This window comes from Amblyomma mixtum, chromosome 2 (assembly GCF_055824585.1).
Source record: "Amblyomma mixtum isolate Tamu chromosome 2, ASM5582458v1, whole genome shotgun sequence".
Taxonomy (NCBI): domain Eukaryota; kingdom Metazoa; phylum Arthropoda; class Arachnida; order Ixodida; family Ixodidae; genus Amblyomma; species Amblyomma mixtum.
This window is the reverse complement of record NC_143013.1, coordinates 26,293,743-26,313,016: the sequence shown is the minus strand read 5'-3', so window position 1 is coordinate 26,313,016 and position 19,274 is coordinate 26,293,743. Positions and strand designations below refer to the sequence as shown.

Genomic DNA, 19,274 nt, shown 5'->3' with positions numbered 1-19,274 from the left:
TGCGCGTAATAAATACACCAACAAGACAAAAGAAAATTTCAAATTTTCAACATAACCGGAAATTTAAGTACAGACTGCTTACGTTGCTGACGATAGGCAAGCTTTTCGAGGTGATCAGGGATGTCAGAGATCAATGGGCACGAGCGGCATGGATGGCATGGGCATCACCAGCTGAGTGGCGTACTTCGCATTTGAAGTCTCGATTTCACAATCGTTTCCAAATTTAGGGGATAAGGCGCAAGAAATTTGACACCAGTGAACAATGAACGAGATGGATTCCGATGACGACGGTGTCATTCTGCCGGTAAGAACATATTTTCTTCCCTGAAAAAGCTACAAGCTTTGAGCTCTTGAAGAACCTCGATTGCTGTTGTCAAAGCTACGCGGTTTTCGAACCCTGGATTTCCGTTTATCTTTCCTTTGAACTGGTAATTTCAGCCACATTTCTACGAGCGGCAGCAGCATTCTAGTGTCATTCGATCGATGAAAAACCATTGTTCGTTTTATTCCAGAATTCGCCTTTGTATGCCCACCTCACCGAAGCCGGGTTTGAGCTTCCGGACATGGACCTTGGTTCTGTGAAACCCGCCGATGAGCGGCCTACCTCGCTGAACAAAACGTGTCATCTGCGTCGCTCCAACATAATCTCCTTTCTGGTACTCTGAGCTTAATTTACTTAGTCACTGTTCTTGGGTGTACGCGACATCTTTGTACGTGTATCGATCGAAACCGTCGTCTGACGACGCCGTTTCGAAAAACGGTATATTCTCTTTCGTTAAAACCTATTTCGTTAAAACCTGTTGCTGACGTTGTTGGTTAATATGTGCTACTATATGTTGCTTGTGAGACACGAACGCAATGCGACTAACAAGAAATATAACGCTGCAGCTAAGTGGTAAAAGCACGGCTTACTTTAAGCTTCGTACAAAAGTTAGCTCAAAACACGACACTCACAAGAAAGGTAGACAGGACAACGCGCTTCCTGTCTACCTTTCTTGTGAGTGTCGTGTTTTGCGCTAACTTTTGTACGAAGAATAATGCACCAACTAGCCCAGCAACAATTGTTACTTGAATTACTTTAAGCTGCGACGCGTGATCTCCACTCTTTATTGTTAAACTTGAGCCGGCGCACCATTAAGCCTCATATGACATGTTTGCTATAGTTTATTCGCTACAGCACATCTCAGAAGACATCATCTGCATCAGCTATATGCAATTTTGCCAGCTGCATCCTAACATGTGCTGTCTCATTTTCAGCCGAATGTACTCACGCTCTTTGCGGGTGGCCTTTCCAGAGCCAAGTCTGCCGCACTGCACTTATTTCATCACTTCGTGAGTAATGTCATCTTCCCAAGTTTATAGCGCTGCAAATGTGCAACATAAATCATACTGCATTTGGCAGCATGCTTGCCACCTACAGTATGCTGTCTTCCATCAAGACACGTTGATCCTATTCCTGTCTGTAATGATTGTTGTTATGACGGAATCAGCACTTCAGGGAAAATTCTGCTCAGGTTAATGTATTGATTTGGAAGCCAGTGGTGATTGACCAAAGCTGTGACCAGTGGCATGCACTCTAGCAGTGGGCTGTAACTCTCCCGAAATTTCAGTGCAAAATATGATGAGAGAGAAATTAAAAGCACAGGCGCGGTGGCTGTAACCATGCTCTTTACCCCTAACTTTCGTTCTGCACTTTGTTTGGTTTGGTTTGGTTTATGGGGTTTAACGTCCCAAAGCGACTAAGGCTATGAGAGACGCCGTAGTGGAGGGCTCCGGAAATTTCGACTGCCTGGGGTTCTTTAACGTGCACTGACATCGCACAGTACACGGGCCTCTAGAATTTCTCCTCCAAAGAAATTCCAGCCGCCGCGGCCGGGATCGAACCCGCGTCTTTCGGGTCAGCAGCCGATCACCATAACCGCTAAGCCACCGCGGCGGCCATTCTGCACTTTGTGTTAAATAGATTACTAAATAGGCTGTTTTCAAGCAACTGAGTATTCCAGGTGCCCGTTTTGTTACTTTGAGCCAAAATAAGCTTCTACATACCTGTCAGGGAGCTGTACTCTTACTCTCACTCTCTGTATATGTACTTCTTTCTTGGACACGAGACAAAATTTTTGGGTGTTACTCACGGTATGATAACCATGTTGACCTGTGCCGCAAGTTTTGTCATAAATTTGTAAAATGTGCATCTGTCGTCTCTGAATGTGAATGTTCTCTTAATCTCTATGCACAGAGTACACTCAAGTCCTGCATAAGATCAAAATATGTCATTCTTGCAAGTGCAAAAATGCAGTCCACCCTACTTTTCAAGCATAGCAGCCTACACTGGCATTGCATTAGGAAGCATATGTTCATTTTTCTCAGTAACCTTGACTGTTTGAGCACAAGATTTGTTGAAATTCACTGCAGTAGTATTCTAAGCTACAGGCACTCTCCAGATATTAACAGTAATTTTCTTTGCGAAGAGCCGTGTATTCACACATACTGGAACAGAGGTCTTCAATGTTGGCATATTAAATCCTGCTTCTTCGGCTGTTGTAAGTGTTGGGTGAGATGCTATTCTCAACTAATGAAACGCAGACAAGAAACCTGAAATGGCTACGTAAAAAACAAATGTATTAGCTCTAGGAAAGAAGATACAAGCAAGGTTGATTAACACTTCTAAAAGAAGTATTTGCACTTTATAAATGAATTTAGCCTGTTATAGTACTGAGCATCCTTCAGCTAAGATCTCCTCTTTTTGCTGCTTGTGTTTAGTTGTCTTGTTCATTCTTCATTTGTTGAGAATAGCACATCCATCAGTCATAGTATTTGCTGTCTGCATTTACCTCGAAATTTTATGGATTTAAGCATGTGTTGTAGGTTATCCAAACCATAAGCAAATTATTTGGCTGCATTTCAGGATGGAGTGCCTTTCCTGGAAAGGATTTTGGAGAGTCCTTGCCTTGACGAAGAGGATCAGCGATTCTTGCGGAACCTGCTGGAAGCCCAAGACTTGAGTGTCAAAAAAGAAACACACAGAAGCAGCTTCTTGTGAGTACATCTGTATATACAGTGTCATTACGAAGGTGTCTTGTCAAGAATCACTCCAATTTTAGTGGAGACTTTACTTGAGAGAGTGCTTTCTTCTTTGATTGCTAATGTTCTGTGTGCAGCATTGATGAGCTGTTTGTAGCTTATGCCTGTGAAAAAGCTCGTGCGGAAATTTTTTGTGTCTTCTCGCTATTTGTTGTAGTGTCAAAAATTCTTGGAGGCAGTGGTTTTTCGATGTTGAGTGAATGTGATGTAACCAAATATAACTTCTGCCACTGTGGTGGCTCAGTGGGTGTGGTGCTCGGCTGCAGACCCGAAAGACGCAGGTTTGATCCCGGCCACAGCGGTCAGTTTTCGATGGAGGCAAAATGGTAGCGGCTCATATTCTGTGCAATTTCAGTGTACGTTAAAGACCCCCAGGTGGTCGAAATTTTACGGAGCCCTCCACTACGGTGTTCCTCATAGTCTGAGTTGCTTTGGGACGTTAAACCCATAAAATCAAACCAAACTGAACTCACAGTTGTGACAGCATCAGGTGTGGTTAAGTGACCATAGTACCACTGCACCAAATACCACTGTGCTACCTGAAGCACACATTTTATGCTTGCATGTACAGCCCACCAATTTTTTCATATTATCTGGGGAGCATCAACCGCCCGGCTCAGCGGCGCCAGACCGAACGAGACCAGAAAAAGTGCAAGGTTTAGGTCATGCACCAATACACTGCCGCCTGAACAAGCATCACCTGCTAGGCTGTTATGCTGATTGAGAACAACCCCTGCCACTCACAGATAGTAACTTCTCTCTTGGCATTGCCTTCCTAATCTAAAGAGGTTGGTTTGATTTAGAGCCTATTCAGCCACGCATTAGCAAGGAGGGCATATAGGTTACTTTATTCGTTTAAGGTAAATTTACTGGAGCCCAGCACTGAAGTCATCTCTAAATGTGTGAGGATCTTAATGCATCTCGAGGAACCTTATGCAATTAAGAATAACCAGTTACTCCCAGAAATAAATCACCCTTGTATATTTTAATTTTTGCACCTATTTTGTGTTCATCTTGAAAAGGGCACTGCATGTTATGCATACTGGCAGTGAACAATATGTTTGTAATGTGATTCTAGAATACTGCTTTTACTTTTTCCTTGTACTCTGCATGCACTGTGTCCTCGGTTGTCAGTGTTAGAAGCTAATTCTGTTGAGAATAGCAAGACAGCGGTTGAAAATATATTAGCATTCATTTATCTCTGTTCATTTTCTTGAGAGTGTTGCCACTCTAGTGTCTGCTAGCATAAGTGCCCCTTTCTTTCTTGAGCAAGTACTAGTATGTTTTGTGAGGTGAAAGCAAAGGTGGTGTGCTTTACGATACTCTCACTTGTCTGTTATTCTGCACTTCGTAATTTTGTGTTCAAAGGATGAAGGCACCAAATTTTGTTTTCTACTCTTGATCTGGAAGGACACAGATGATGTTACTAAATATAGACCATGTGAAATTCGCCTATGGTCGATAAATAATTCATAATTAAATTTTTTGTGAAGTGTAGTCTGTTTCAGCGCCTGAATGATGGCTGTGACATCACATGAGGCATGTAAGTTCTGCATTAAATTTTCATCGTTTTAATTAATTACGGCTCTTACACAAGCCTACTGCAGTAGCCAGAATGGCAGCTGGTGAATAAACAGCAATTATATTGGTTTTTGTATGCCCCGTATGACCTCAGCCCTACTAGTAGCAACATCAGAGCCACTGCAAGGCTTTCGGAACTGATGCCAAAACTGCATTACAGAAGAAACTCAATTATAAATCTTTTTATTGGACATTAGAAAATTTCACTTCGTGAACCACGTTTAGTGATGACTTAAACATCATTAAAGGAAACACAAAACATTTTATGTGCCTGCCTTGTCTACACTGGCAGCACTTCGTGACTCCTAATGCATGCGGTTGGGTTTTTTTTTGTCTCTACAGTACTTGCAGTGTTGTTGCTGCTGTCTGCGTGTGCCTTGTTGCAAGGTGCCTGTCCACAGACCGAGAGACAAGTGCTGAGAGCGTGGTATTGGGGTTCCTCGCCTGTGCGTTGCTACTTGTGGCCGGTACAGCCATTGTGAAGTACTGCCTGCTGCGACAATATCGCGCGAGCATCGATCGCCTCTTGGCTACCATGCAAGATGTGCAAGCCATGATCAGAAAGTGCCTGCAGATAATCCAAGAGGCTGAAGTGGTTGCACGTGGTTTTACACTGTAAGTCAGCCTTGGAGTCAGATGTTTTTATCCCTTACTGCACTACTCCCAGTACACGTCAAAGGAAATAATAACAAACTTCAGCAGTCTTCGTAATCTTTCATGATATTGTTCACAGCGCAACAAGAACGGGAAAAACGAAAGACGAAAGAGTAACACAAACGGCGCTTGTTTGTGTTACTCTTTCGTCTTTCGTTTTTCCTGTTCTTGTTGCGCTGTGAACAATATCATGAATACTTACCAACTCGCCCAAATTTCTGCTTTGCTGTTCGTAATCTTTAAAGGGACACTGAAGACTCCAGTTTTTCATTCTTGAAAAGTTTTGCTGTTTGCTTTGCGTGGCTGTGGTGATTTCATCAGCAGTGAATATGTATTTATTCACTGCTGATGAATGAATTCGGGGTTGAAAATGGAAGTTTCCCTGCAGTTTGATTCAAGCTTTTGAAGGTAATGATGAATGATTCAATGAGAATTTGGACTGCATGCTTGCTGATTGGAAGTAAGATAGAAGCGGCATTTAGCCTCAAAGATCCGCAAACAAAAAAGTACTTAACATAATCACAGTTTGCTTATGAAAATGACTTGTGCTGGCGATATCTGCATTTCATCTGTTTTAGACACTGCTAACTTATAGAAACTCTGTTCTGGTGAACATTGTTTTTTTGTCATTAGAAGTAATCGATTGATATAAGCCAACTTCAATTTGTTCTGAGTGTCTCTTTACCGGACGCATGTTTTTTGCGAGCATCTTTTCTTTTGCTTTTATTTCTTCATTGCTTAAAACTCTTGCTGGAACTGAGTAGCTTCTGTTTTTTGAACATTTGATGTGGATCGGTTTAAAATTTTTCACCTTAAGTTTTCCTGATCATAAGGACTTTTTCCACACTTCATTTTCCTGGGGCTACTTTGTGCTTATGTTGATGATGAGTATGGAACATGTCTCTTGTATTTTAAAGGCCACAGACAGGCTTCCTAGTCAGAGTACAACCAGGTTGTGCAGCGGTTCCTTGAGAAATAACAGTAGCCTTGTGGCCAGCAGATTGTGTGCAATAGTGCCCGATTCTATTTCAGGGCATCTCACAATGTCCCACTTCACCGAATCGAGATGAACATGCTCATGCCAAACTTGGATCCTCAAAGGCAGTGCCCCGAGCTGCGGCGGTCAGTGTTTCTGTGGACCCGGGAGCTTTTCCTCACTGGGAAAACCGCTACAGTGGAGGCTATTGAGTCATATCCTTTGGCAAAGCTCTTTACAAGCAGGTCTTTAAAGGGCTATAAACAGCACGTTTTCTTCTCTATTACAACACAGATGACACTACTATACATGAATCACCAAGCGGTATTCGCCTATGACCACTAAATAATTTGTGATCAAATTTTTCTGTCATACTGTTTTGGTTTCAACAGCTGAACGACAACTGTGACGTCAATTGTGACCTATACACAACTGTGACCTATAAGCACACGTAGACATCACAGTCATTGTTTGGCTGTTGATACCGAAACAGAATGAGAAGGAAATTTGATTAAAAATTATTTAATGGTCATGGGAGAATACCTTGTGATAATTCGTGTATGAAAATGCCTTATGCGTCATTACAGAGAAGAAAACACGCACACAGAAGTTAGGTTTCTAGAATCCTTTAAGTGGCTTGCATGGAAGGAACAGTGCTGTTAACATTTTTGTCTTGTTCTCTTGCAAAGGGAAACAGCAGCTCAGTGATTTCTAAGTATCTTGAGCTGTCATTGCAGTGATCCTTTCCCACAGTCGCATTAAGAGATTTTACTGCAATTTTTTTTTTTTTTTTTTTTTCCGTAAGCACAGAAATGCGGAAGCACAAGATCCAAAAGAACACGCTGTGTATCTCTTTGGGAACTTGCCGCTCTGTTAAAAAGCGGAATAGGTTTCAGAATGTCAGAGCAGTCTTGTCCATTGTTAAATAAGCTGCTGTGTTTGTGCTTTCTTGTTTTAGCATTGAAGTGGCATGCAAAATTGCTGACAGCTGCTTAGAAGTCCCAGCAACCTTAACCGTGATGTCAGTACACTGTTCCACTTGAAGGTGAGCTTGACGTGAGCACCATCTACCTGGCTTGCACAGCTCCTGAAGACATCAATGCAGAGCTTTTTACACCACTCGGTCGATCTCTTGAAGAAGGAACGGACAATTTCTCTCTTTCAGCACTAAAGGTAATGCATTGGGAACAGAATGAAAATGAAATATGATGGAGTGATAAGATCAGGAAATTTGCTCTAATAGCGTGGCTGCGGCAGGCATGAAACAGGGCTAAATAAAAGTTGTTGAGAGAGGCCTACAGTGATCTTAGTTTCGGTGATGGTATGATATCAGTAAGTAATCTTTTGCATTTCCAGCAAAACACTTTTCTTGGTGCACTGTTGTTAGAGCATTTTATTTGATCGCTAAAATGTACTGTAGGGAGTGAACGCCGTGTATGCCACTCGTCATGGCGTCGCTCACTGCTCTTGCAGTGCCCTCTGGCGATTTTGCGGAGCAGGAGGGCCACAGGTCGCAAAGCACATACAAAATATAATTAGGATGAGTATGCGATGTTTGGACTAAATGTACATTGAAAAGGGAATTTCAGTATACTCCGCGACAACTTTTCTTGGCAATGAAGCTAAGGCTACAGAGCCAAAACACTTCTTTTCTTCCCACACAGCAAATGTAGTCCCGTGTTGCAGTTATATTTGTTTCCTTTTAAAATATAGCCTATTGGTAACAACCAAAGTAGCACATTTCCAACATAAATTGGTATTTTCAACATTCAAGAGTCACTGAAAAAGGTTTCGTTGCTTACAACGAGTTCTTTAGGTGCATCTGGTTCCAACAAGCATCCATAGATGGTGCCAGCTGCTCTAGTGAAGGAGCAAAAAACCGCACAGCTTGCTAGGCAGCCGTCCTGTGGCTGAAGTACTGGTGGAATGACACCGTTACAGAGGCTCCGTACTTTTCCTTTCATTGCCAAGGAAAGCTGTCATTGAGTATAATGGCTGGTATGGGTGAGGTGCCCAGTTTCCCGCTATTCGACAATTCCGCGAAAAATGGCAAATTGAAGCATTTTTCACAGCATTGTATGTTAGCAGCCACATTCTCTTTTTTATGTTATTGTTGTTGATATCACTGGAAATAGTAGAAAGATGGGAATCTGATTAATTAAACCTAGATTTTGGTAACAAAGTTCTGCTGATGCCTGGACATGCTCGCTTCTCAAATCACTCGGGTGAGCTACTGCGTCAAGCGTGGCTGCTCTGGCGATAGCGCATTCACACTCTTCGATAGAAGCAGTCATGGTACTGGCACCTTTCAAAAGGAGTATTAATTGTAGTGGAAAAAGTCTCTAGTTTCAAATAACGCTCAGCTTTCATTCTAGGGCTTCCCCTTGTTGCAGTGCCAAGCCACCCGGGAATGAAAATGAGTGATAGGCGGGGGCCCAACTTTTGTAGAGCTGCATTCCATTCGCAGGCAGTCATTATGTCTAGCACGTACTAACACTGGACTGCGACAGCCACTTACAATATTAATGAAGGTACCTTTAAAGTATTTAAGTGTTGCGGAATGTTGCAGATTTTTCGTTGATTTGGCAGAATTCGAAATTTTCCGCTGCAGAACATTAGGGGCCTTAGACCATAAGGGTGCATGTGTCGTTTGAGTGTTGACCTAGGCACTCGGCAGGGCGGGAGCATCTCATTGACGTAACTTCCTTTATCATTTGTTCTTATTGTCACCCATAGGCTTTGTAAAGCTGGCAAAAGAAGCAAAATGCAGCATCTTTGTTAATTTGCCCTGTCCATTCTCTCCCGTTATTGATTTCATTTTAGAACAAGTTATATTACCCTATTTTTGTATTTTGACAACTTTTGCATGTTAGGTGCCTTTCAATGCTGACCAGTTACACCCAGCAGGATCTTTGTGTGGGCTAGTGGGTCATTCTTGCATGAATTCATGTTAGCAGAGCACATAAAGACACAGGCAATGAAGACACGGAAAAACAGCACTGTGTTTGTCATTTATGTGTCTTCGCTGTCCATCTCTACGTTGTTAGGCAGTAGCTAAATTTTGTGTCAAAACTGAAAGTCAGCTTGGCTGTTTACTCGAGTGGCTTGTGGCTTCGCCACTTGTTGTGGCTACTGCTTTATAGCGTTGTTAACCTGAATGCATGGCTGTGAGTTGCTTTGATGTTCATATGGATTGTTACTGCTGGACCAGATTTCAATTCTGGGTATTGAAGTTGTAAGGAAAAACATAACAAGTTTTTGTTTACGTTGCAGGCAATGCTGTACCTGATGTACATCCAGCAGTCAGAATTTCTACGAAGGCTGTCACTCTGTTTGATGCCGGGAATAAAGAAAACCTGTAAGTAACATAACCATGCCAGGTTACATCCCAGGCTTTCCATTAACTGTTGCTGATGTGGAAGAAAACTGCAGTAAAAGAACACAAGGCATTAAAAGTTCCTAAGGAATATATTGCCAGGAACAATTTGTATCAAAATAATATTTTTGTATTGCAGCTGTGGAAATATTAACAACTGATTAGTTCAACTGGAGGGTATCTGAAGTACCTGACTTTCGCACTCTGTAATAGGTGTGTTCCTCAATCTGTGGGGAAGTTATAATAGGCACGTATCTACTTAGCTCACTTACAGTACTCGCTTTTAGTTGGAAGGCTGTTCAGTTCTGCCATGGCTCATTCGTCGATCACAGGGCAGCCCATAAGTGTGCTTTCGGACACAGTCGCTCGGTACTGTGCAAAGAAATAAGAGGAGCCCAAAATGAGCTTGCTTTAAAGGTGCACCACGATGCTTTCCTCAGTGCCGATTAATCTGGTTAAATTGATCCCTTTACATTCCAGAGAGCAGTTCAAAAAGAATTATTGAAATCGGAGCTTGCAAACGAAAAGTTATTCCACTTCGAAGGTTCTGAATGAAACGATCAGATGAAAACGCATTTCACTTACCCATTTCACTTGCCCAGTGGTAGATTTGGCGCTACCAATCAGAACCACGCTTTGCGCACACACAGCGGAAGTGTGTATGCAATTGTTGCCTTGCTGGGCCAGCCCACAGCCACGCATTTTGACTGGGGCGTCTTTTCGCGTATGCGCTATAGACAGGGGAAGGGTGACTGACTCAACAAAGGAAGCTCCCTGATGTCTTTTGTTGATAAGAATATAAGACTAGCACGAGTCCCTCCCCAACCTCGCCTCCTGTCTGGCTTTTCTCTTCAATTTTTTGGGGAAGATGTGTTGACTGATTTTCTTTTTTTTTCTTTGTTTGAATGTCACTTGCCTCTTTGAAAGTATGAAGCCAAATGGAAGATGTCACCCCTAGAGTTATTCTTATTATTTTTTATTTGTTTCCACCCCTTATTTTCAGTTTTTGTGGCATGCGAAAAGCTTACAGCACTGACATCAAATTTTGGTATAAAGGAACCAGATTTGAACTGAACACCCATCAATCAGAAAAACAGTGCCCATTCTGGCTGTCACCTCATTTCTGCTGCTGAAAATTGCCGCTGCATTTTTACACCATCGGCTCAAAATGAGCATTCTGGGAGAAGATGAAAATATTAGATATTACAATTTCGGTGTTCAGGATCCCAAGATCCCATACTTTGGGTGCAAAGAATAAACACCTCAAGCTTATTTAGCTTTCCAGGGCCCTTTTGAAACTCCCAGTATCTTTGATGATCATCTGGTTGTCCACCTTTTCTCTCTCTACAGGTCTGTTTGATGTATTCTCAATGAAAACGATTGTCAACGACCTTGCAACAAGCATCCAAGCACAGTTGAGGAACTTCAGCAATGCCTATCAATTCTACAAGAGCAGCCAGGTTACGGCAGAGCTTGAGCGGAGGCCGTCCAGGGCACTGCACAAGGCCCCCCATGAACTGCACACAGCAGCTCACAGCTTGGGTTTACATCTCCTTGCAGCACTGAAACGGTTGGTTTGGTGTTTATGCCATATACATAACAAGCAGCAAACTTGCACAGGTATCAGAAGAGGCTTTCATGTGAACATGAGAGCAGAAGTGGGGCCCTACCCTTCAAGCATGGCCTCACAATGAGGTTTTGCGCATTCATCAATTTTGGTACGAGCTAAAATGAACTTGTGCGTAATACGGAATATGGTTTGTGCCTAGAGCAGCATTTGCATGTGACTTTGATTGAAGATTTGGGTGAGAGAAAAATAAAGTGCATAAATGCTGCATCTAATTAGTGTTACGGAGCAGGTTTATCTAGGCACTGTTTAGCATATTGTTCAACTACACTTTTTTGCTTTCTTTTTCATTTGGATTCTAATTGAAAATTTGATGTTTGAAATCTTGCCCATTTCTGAAATATTCCGGCATAATTCGTTACAAGCTTTGTACAGCTTGTCATGCTTGCATCACTGAAAGAATGCATGATGTTATTAAATTTTATATTGCTGTTTTCTCGAAGTCTATCAGGTGCCATATTTACTGCTCCATTAGTGCATAATCAAGTGAAAATTCTGCTTGTATCGTTTTGTTTAGTTTCTTTGTTATGTCCTTATCACTCTAGTGACAAAACCTGACAGTTGGTTAAATGCTATGCTGCTTAAGTGCACTTTCCTTTAATCTCTTATTGGCATTACATTTGAAAGATTTCTTAATATATTTACCTGCTAGAGCTCTCTTTCTGTAGTTTTTATAGATAGCACATTTTCAGTTTTCAATGCAATAAATTGAGATAATTTTTTTATTTTCAATGTTTGTGTAAAGTCTCTTAAAAAAAAATCTCAAGCATAAATTTTTCTTGCATAATTAAATCTGCATGTGGGAGGCAGCTAAGATGAGGAGTCTACTGCAAGCTTTCATGATTTTGATACAGTGAGCATTCATTCGTGCTTAAACTTAAGATTTCATGTATCAAACACTCCACAATTGTTTCCTCATTACTGATTGACCCACCTCATTTGCTGAATGGCTTTGGCATTCAGCTGCTGAGTCCTAGGTCGCAGAATCAAGTACCGGCAACAGTGGCCACATTTAGATCGGTGCGGAATGTAGAACGGCTGTGTGCTGTGCAGTGTCAGTGCACATATCTGGAGCTCTCAAACACGGCCTCTCTCATAGGCGCACTTGCAACTTCAGGACAGCAAACCCCACATGTTATACTATTAGTACAGAATGGCTCTTCACTTACAGGGATGCCAGCCATACTCTAATTTGATGTTTCTCTCCTTTATAGCTTTTCCTAAGTCATTAACCTGGTATCTAAAGTTTGGGCTTTGGACGTGAAATTTCATGCGTCATGGATTAATTTCAGGGCCCAAGCAGTTGAGAGCATCACTGAGTCCATTGGAGAAGACACCGACATCGAACCGCTGGAGGCGAACCTCAGTTGCCTGCTGGCTGAAGTAAAAGCCGAGCTTGCATCTAGCTCCTGCTGTCTGGAAGAGGCCTCTTTCCTGTTGGACAAGAAATTAGGTGTGTGTAGCACCACTTGTACATGCTATCACTTGGTGCTATTAGTGAATTTATGGGAAATGAATGCATACAGTAGGACTTTGCGTGTCTTTTTTTGTAAATGGGCTTTACTTTCTCGCTTTCACTTCCTGTTTCTCTCTCTCTCTTCCCCACCGCCCTCTGGGGCTTGTAGAGTGTCTAATGAAGTCTTTTTGAATTTGCTAAAAACCAACTGAAACCCTTGGTCATCCCCAGTTTACTTATCAGGTGTCTTAATTAAGGGGCGACACTACCCTAAACAGTAAACTTTTGAACCGCTCGCTCGATTTCATTGAAACTTGTAGGGCTAGCTTATATTACTAGTGGGACCACCTCTGCCAAATTTAATTATTCTAGAATAAGTATAAAGCAGGTTATGCAACCTTTATGCCAAGGATAACTATGCTTACTTAGGAAAACAAGGGTAATTTTTTCAATTTATTGTGTTATGTGACATTGGGAATGTCCAGAGCACACAACTATGGAATTATTTTGCTTAATTCTCCTACATTTTGAAAGAATGATACCATATAAAGAATGACATTGGATTTTCATTTTACGTCAATTTTTTAAAAGTAATTTTTTAGAGTGAAAAAAGGGACAAAATTGACAAACTGAGCGCACAGTTGTGTTCCTCATAAAATTTCGTTCCAGAAAACCTGCTACAATACCAATATTATCTAGTAAAATTTGAATGATAGTTTTTCTAAGCTGACAGTTTACTGAAGAAACTGGAGATGAGAAAAATAGACTCACATGATTGAAAATCATCCCATTTCATTTTAAGCACTACAATGTTCAAGACAAGCCCCCAACTGAATAATAAAATTTGGCAGAGGTGGTCCCAGAAGTGATATTTGCAAGATTCAAAGAAATCAAGCAGGCGGTTCAAAGTTCACTTTTTGGGTAGTGTCCCCCCTTAAGCTGTCTTAACAGCCCATAAGAAATTACCTAATTTGGCTTCAGATATTCTCCTAGAATATGGGAGCCAATTGAGTTATACTAAAACTTATTCTATTTTTGAAACAGGAGGAAGAAGCACACTTAATTTCATTACGATATCTCTAATAACAGAAGTTTTCATTGTAAGGCTCTTATCTTCCCTTAATGAACTGTTATTTTTGATCTGCCCATAATTGTAGCCAGCATCATTGAAAAGGAGACAGCAGATTCCACTCTAATTATAGAACTTTTGCACATGACAAAGAAATGATTCATTGGCCAGATTTTCACTGCAGCCTGTGCTGCACTGCCTGTGATGTACAGTAGCTGTCCGCTGCTCTGAAATCTTGCATTGTCGGTTGCTAGTGTTTCTATTCGGAAGGCTATACATTGTCCTTGAATTCTTCCTCAGCCCCCAAACTGCCCGTGGAAAGCACGCCCCTGGAGCTTCCTTCTCCTGTCACCAGCAGTGGGCCAGTTGTTGTCATCAAGGAAGATGATGTTCCTGTTGTTGAAGATGAGGTACGAGCCCCGCCTGTGCTTTGCTTAGTCTTCTCTCAGATTTTTGCGATTCCATTTCACTCACTTGTGCTGTGAAATTTTCTACTTCGGCAGAGTGAAGGAAAGCCCAGCGCAGTAAGTAACACTGAAGTCTAAGTGCTTATGAAAAGGTTCGTCGCTGACAAATCTGTGTGCACTGTGTTTGGGTTGCAATGCAAACTTGCGAGGGACCCTCAACCATACCCTCGCCAAACATGAGAACTGTCTTGGAGAGTCTCTTTTATAAGCAGTGTCATCCCTGAAGGAAGCAGCAGTGGAGAAATTAAGTGCTGTATTTAGCTTTTGCCTCTTCCCTGAATCTGAATTTGATCCTTCATCTGTTTTTCTCAGGAATAAATGTGTTGTTTGCTGCGAGCAAATATCAGCTTAACCGGAAAGAGCTATAGGATGATTTTTACCGAAAATAAAAGTTTGTTGAAGTTGTCCTAAGTGTTGTGAAGTTTTACCAGCAGCATGGTTATTGCATTCAGGAGCTGTTTTGCATTTCTGGCATTGTAGAGAAACCCACTGCCCTGCACAAATGCTTAGTGAAGCATTCACTTGTGTGACATCTCTGCATTTGTTCGTTCTCCTTCAAAACTTTGGCTTTGTGTGGAAGTGCCCAAAGCATTCTCATGTGCGGAGACCAGAGTTATTTCTTTCAAAAATTTCTTTTGCTTTTGAATGCCCCTTTAAAGTTGCTAGAGTAATCACATCACTTTTTTTTCAAAATAATGTGTTCATACTTCAAGCAGGTTGCATATCCATTTTTCATCTTCAGGCCATGTGTGGTTGGAGCGTATTGGTTTCAGTCAATTTTTGTGATCATACTATTATTATTACTTTTCTTGGTCCAGGTTTTTGAAGCTATGCTGCCAGACAAGGCTGAACCTGATGATGTCGAGAGCGCAGATGACTATGATGTAAGAAACCTCATCTTAAAGTCCTTAATTTAACATTAGAGCTTTTGCATAGCAAAGAGAGAGTTCTGCTTGGGTGCTTGGTAATCTTTCCTACTTTTAGCTTTTCTTTACAAATTTGTTCCAAGCATTGAAGTTATGCTGTTTCTTCCTCAAGTTATCATCAAACTAAGAAACAAAAAATTACCGACGATTACGTTACTTCCTAATGCGAAATTTGAGCGCAGCAAATAAGCTGTTTCACCTTTTCGATAGATTGAGGCAAAGAAATCGAGCAACACATGTATGCGCTATCACAGAATTTTTTTTTAGCAGACGGAGGACTTCCATCGGTCGTCTCGCTCATGGCTCAGAAAGAACTGGCAGATAATTTCGCAGTGGCGAACGGCAGCGGCAATTTCGGCTCGGGCGGTGCACATATACAGATCCGCCGCCACCGATCTGGCTCTCTGATTGCCACCGCACAGGGCGAACGGCAGCGGCAATTTCGGCTCGGGCGGTGCACATATACAGATCCGCCGCCACCGATCTGGCTCTCTGATTGCCACCGCACAGGGGTTGCATTGGAGGAGGAGCGAAGAAAGGAATTAAGTTCAAGCCGGCGCTTTGACAACCGGAGACTCGCAGGAAGAGGGGGGAGGGGGGCGGCGTGTACACCCAGCGGCAAACGATGGGGGCAGAAGCGCGCGCAGCAAGCGGACAACACGATAAAGGGAGGAGGGAAGAGATAGCAGCGACTGACTGATGCCGCTGACGCCGATAGTGAGTCAACCCCAGCTGCGGATGAAAGGGGGGCGGAGCTGGTTACGAGGCCAACGCCGACGACAACGCCGACGACGACGCGAAACCCAGGAACGGACGCCAAAGAGCTGCGCTCTAAAATAAATTACCGTAGAGTGAACAGCTGTGAGCATAGCTGCACATGCTGTTTCAGACTTTCAGCAATTTTAACATAGCAGAAATGTGTTGCTCTGCAGTAAGCATTGCAGGCAACAGTGTGACAGTCTAGCTTTAGGTTTTTTCTGGTGGTGTTATTTGCAGCAGAAGTCTATTTCTTCAATGCATGCCTTTATGAATTGATTTATAGCTGTTGAAAACAGATGGTGTTCGAGTGCCTCAGAGCGCTGTCAGGGCACTGCTGAAGCAGTTTATTTTAGGGGTGTGCGAATATTCGAAATTTTCGAATATAATTCGAATAGTATATTTTTAGTATTCGTATTCGATTCGAAATCTAAGTATTCGTGTTGTTACGAATATTCGATCCGACGCGAATATTCGTACCCAGCCGAATATTCTATTGCGAGCACCGGCGTTCATTTCGGTCCGCAAGTCCTATCAAAAGAGACATAACAATATAGCGACGTCCAGAGCATTGCGTAACGTTGGGCAATGCAGTAGCTGACTACGCTGGTGAGCTTCTTTGTGGCTATGCCTGCGAAGCTGGTATAGTCAGAGCTCTGCACGAAATACCTCGCAATACATGCCAGTTAATTGCCAAATTAGAGGAGGCTTTTTTTTTTTGGCGGGAGAAGTCGCTTCAGGTAGAAGGGAACTAGCTACTTCTGCCTGACCGTGTGGAGCAGCCGGTTTTCCTTCACGACAACCTTTTATGTTCATCCCAGCAACGCACTTTTGTACTTATGGCAAGCTAGCCTTAATCAATGCTGTGTACTAGCCATCTTCTCTGATATTTCCACTCTTCTATGAATAATGTTCGAGACTTTGATACTTTTTGGGCAGCCACACACATCTTTTGTGTTCATTTCATCACTGATAGTTGAACTGCGATGTTCTTGGGTGCTTAAATCATGTTTTGTAGTGGTTAAATGCATCTGTCCTTGATTATTTGATATTCGATTCGATATTCGGACCCAAGTATTCGTATTCGACTCGTATTCGAAAAATTTGATATTCGCACACCCCTAGTTTATTTGCTAAATGTAAATATATTTGAAGTTTTACTCTGCAAAGGAGAGGGCTAAACTAAATGCACTGACCGATTGAAAGGTATCAGTGTTAAGCCATTCGTTGCTGTAAAAGTAAGCAGAGCTTAAGGCTACTGTTCTGTGACATTGGTCAGTGATTTGCATTTGAAATCTTTTAGTGGGTGTTCTCAGCCTATTGAAAGTATTCAAATCCATATCAAGGGCAACATAAGTGACCTACAGAAAGGATAATGATAGAGAGAGGAAGGGGGGATTATTGACGGGAAAGGCAGAGAGGTTGGCAATAATGATACAGGTAACATTAAGGGATTGGAAGGGGTGAGCATAGGTTGGCAAACAAACACAACTTAATGAGGTCCTAGCTGAAATCAAGAAGAGGAAATGGACTTCAGCAGGACATGTAGTGTGGAAGAGAGATTACTTATGTTTTTTTTTTTTCGACATAGTGGAGAGGATTCAGAGAGAGAAAAAAACAGCATGAGACAGCAGAGAGTGAAGCGGACAGATGAGAAAATTTGTGGTGATTGGGTGGCCAGAGCTCGCACAGGACAGGACTAGTTTGAGATGAATGGGAGAGGCCTTCCTGCTTCAGCTAGCATAACTGGACTATGATAAATTTTTGTGGGTATACTACCTATGTCCAAAACTTTTATGGGCCTCAGATGTTGATACTATGCATGAGCCGGGTACCATCCAGAAATAGGCTACAAAACAAATTTTTAGCGTGTATTTTATCTATGTGACTTAGTTTGGCTGATAAAATCATGGGGCTTTTGATTGCTTTTGCAGCTGTTGCCTGCTGGAGATTTTACTCACCTCTTTAGGCACAGTTCGTCGTGGAGTTCTATTTTGTTTTAAATACAGTGAAATGTCATCAATACATAGCTTGCACTAATGATGAAGAACTAGGCAGAAAACTGTTCTGTCGGTCAACTGACAGCAGTAGATTTTTCCATGCTTTTATGCCAGAAGAAAATACTGGGCAATGTTTATTACTCAGAAAATGCTGCCGATCTAGTACACATTTTTATCTTGTGCAAAGAACGATGTGAAAGCAGTACGCATGAACTGCTAGGTGTGAGGTAAGCCTAGAGAAGTGGTCAGCAAATACAATAATGTCATTAGTGGGAATTTGCTGCATCAGTGTTTAAACTATGACTGTGTTTTCAGTAAGTACATATTAGCGAGCTCCCACGGCATAGACCTTGCATCTTATTACGCTTTTCGATCACTCTCGTCTTTCAGCTTTCTTCCGAGAAGATGCAGAGAGAAGCCTCGGCGGTAGTTTTCAAGGAATTGAAAAGTGTGCTTGTCATCAAGGCTAAGGAGCACCGTGAGCGAGAAAAGAATGCACTGGCACGTACTGGGATTGAAGGAGGCCACTTCGACAAGCTGGGCTTTGTCGTGCCTGACGCAGAGGGCCCTCCTGAAAGCAGCACTTACGTCGGTGACTGCCCGCCCGCATACGAAGACGGGGCTGCAGCCAGAAGCACAACGCCCTTGCACAAAACAGCAATGGGTGATGAACGATCCGAAGGTCTCGAGTTGCGCCTTGGCAGTGGCGGAGAAGCTGCGAAGCAGGAAATGTCTGGAGCTCCTGCAGACACTGTTGCAGAGTATGCATCGCTGCCAGCTGAAAGGATATGTCTTCCCAACCCCCGAAACATCGCCCTGATGGCTGCAATAAGGTCGAGGCAGCTTGTGCCGATGGAAGTGAGAACTTTCGAAAATGACGTGAGCAGTGGCTCTTCAGAAGAAGATGAACTGGAGTGTGACGTATCTGTGTGAACAAAAATGGGCTTAGTTTCGTTATGAACAAGGGCATCCAAATTTTTAAAAATTTGCACCTGTGGGGCATTTTTTAACTCACTGGTGGTGTGTGCCATGCCTCTCTGGAATGTGAAAATGTGCATAAGTTATTGATGAATAAATTATCTGAATTGTTCAGAAATGTTTTGCGTATACGCTCATACGCAGATGGCACATGTTAAAGGGAAGCGCATGTGCCCCAGAGCTAGCCTTCAGCTCTTTGAAACTTGATTTGAAGCGAAGGGATCATGTTGCAGAGTTATTTAGCCTCATTAATTCATAGTGAAATGTGTTTTATTTGTTGCAAATACCTTTCTTCAAGTGAACACTAAGAAGGGCTTGTAGATGTTT

The 19,274-nt window shown here is 42.3% G+C and overlaps 1 protein-coding gene across 1 annotated transcript; it reads left to right on the top strand.

Annotated features, from left to right (window-relative positions):
* Positions 1-98: 98 nt before the first annotated feature.
* Positions 99-19,065, top strand: LOC149358749 (vezatin-like). Its single transcript, XM_089570926.1, has 13 exons — positions 99-304; positions 513-656; positions 1,258-1,332; positions 2,906-3,036; positions 5,005-5,277; positions 6,349-6,507; positions 7,324-7,465; positions 9,566-9,650; positions 11,019-11,238; positions 12,588-12,748; positions 14,121-14,230; positions 15,106-15,171; positions 18,360-19,065. The coding sequence occupies exons 1-13, from the start codon at positions 263-265 to the stop codon at positions 18,900-18,902; spliced, it is 2,151 nt and encodes a 716-aa protein (XP_089427052.1). The 5' UTR covers positions 99-262; the 3' UTR covers positions 18,903-19,065.
* Positions 19,066-19,274: the final 209 nt, after the last annotated feature.

Excerpts from the sequence above, each read along its gene's own strand:
- LOC149358749 (XM_089570926.1), top strand. The coding sequence starts at position 263 with ATGAACGAGATGGATTCCGATGACGACGGTGTCATTCTGCCG. Across the intron at positions 657-1,257 it reads CCAACATAATCTCCTTTCTG|CCGAATGTACTCACGCTCTT; the intron begins GTACTCTGAGCT and ends TCTCATTTTCAG. Across the intron at positions 1,333-2,905 it reads TGCACTTATTTCATCACTTC|GATGGAGTGCCTTTCCTGGA; the intron begins GTGAGTAATGTC and ends GCTGCATTTCAG.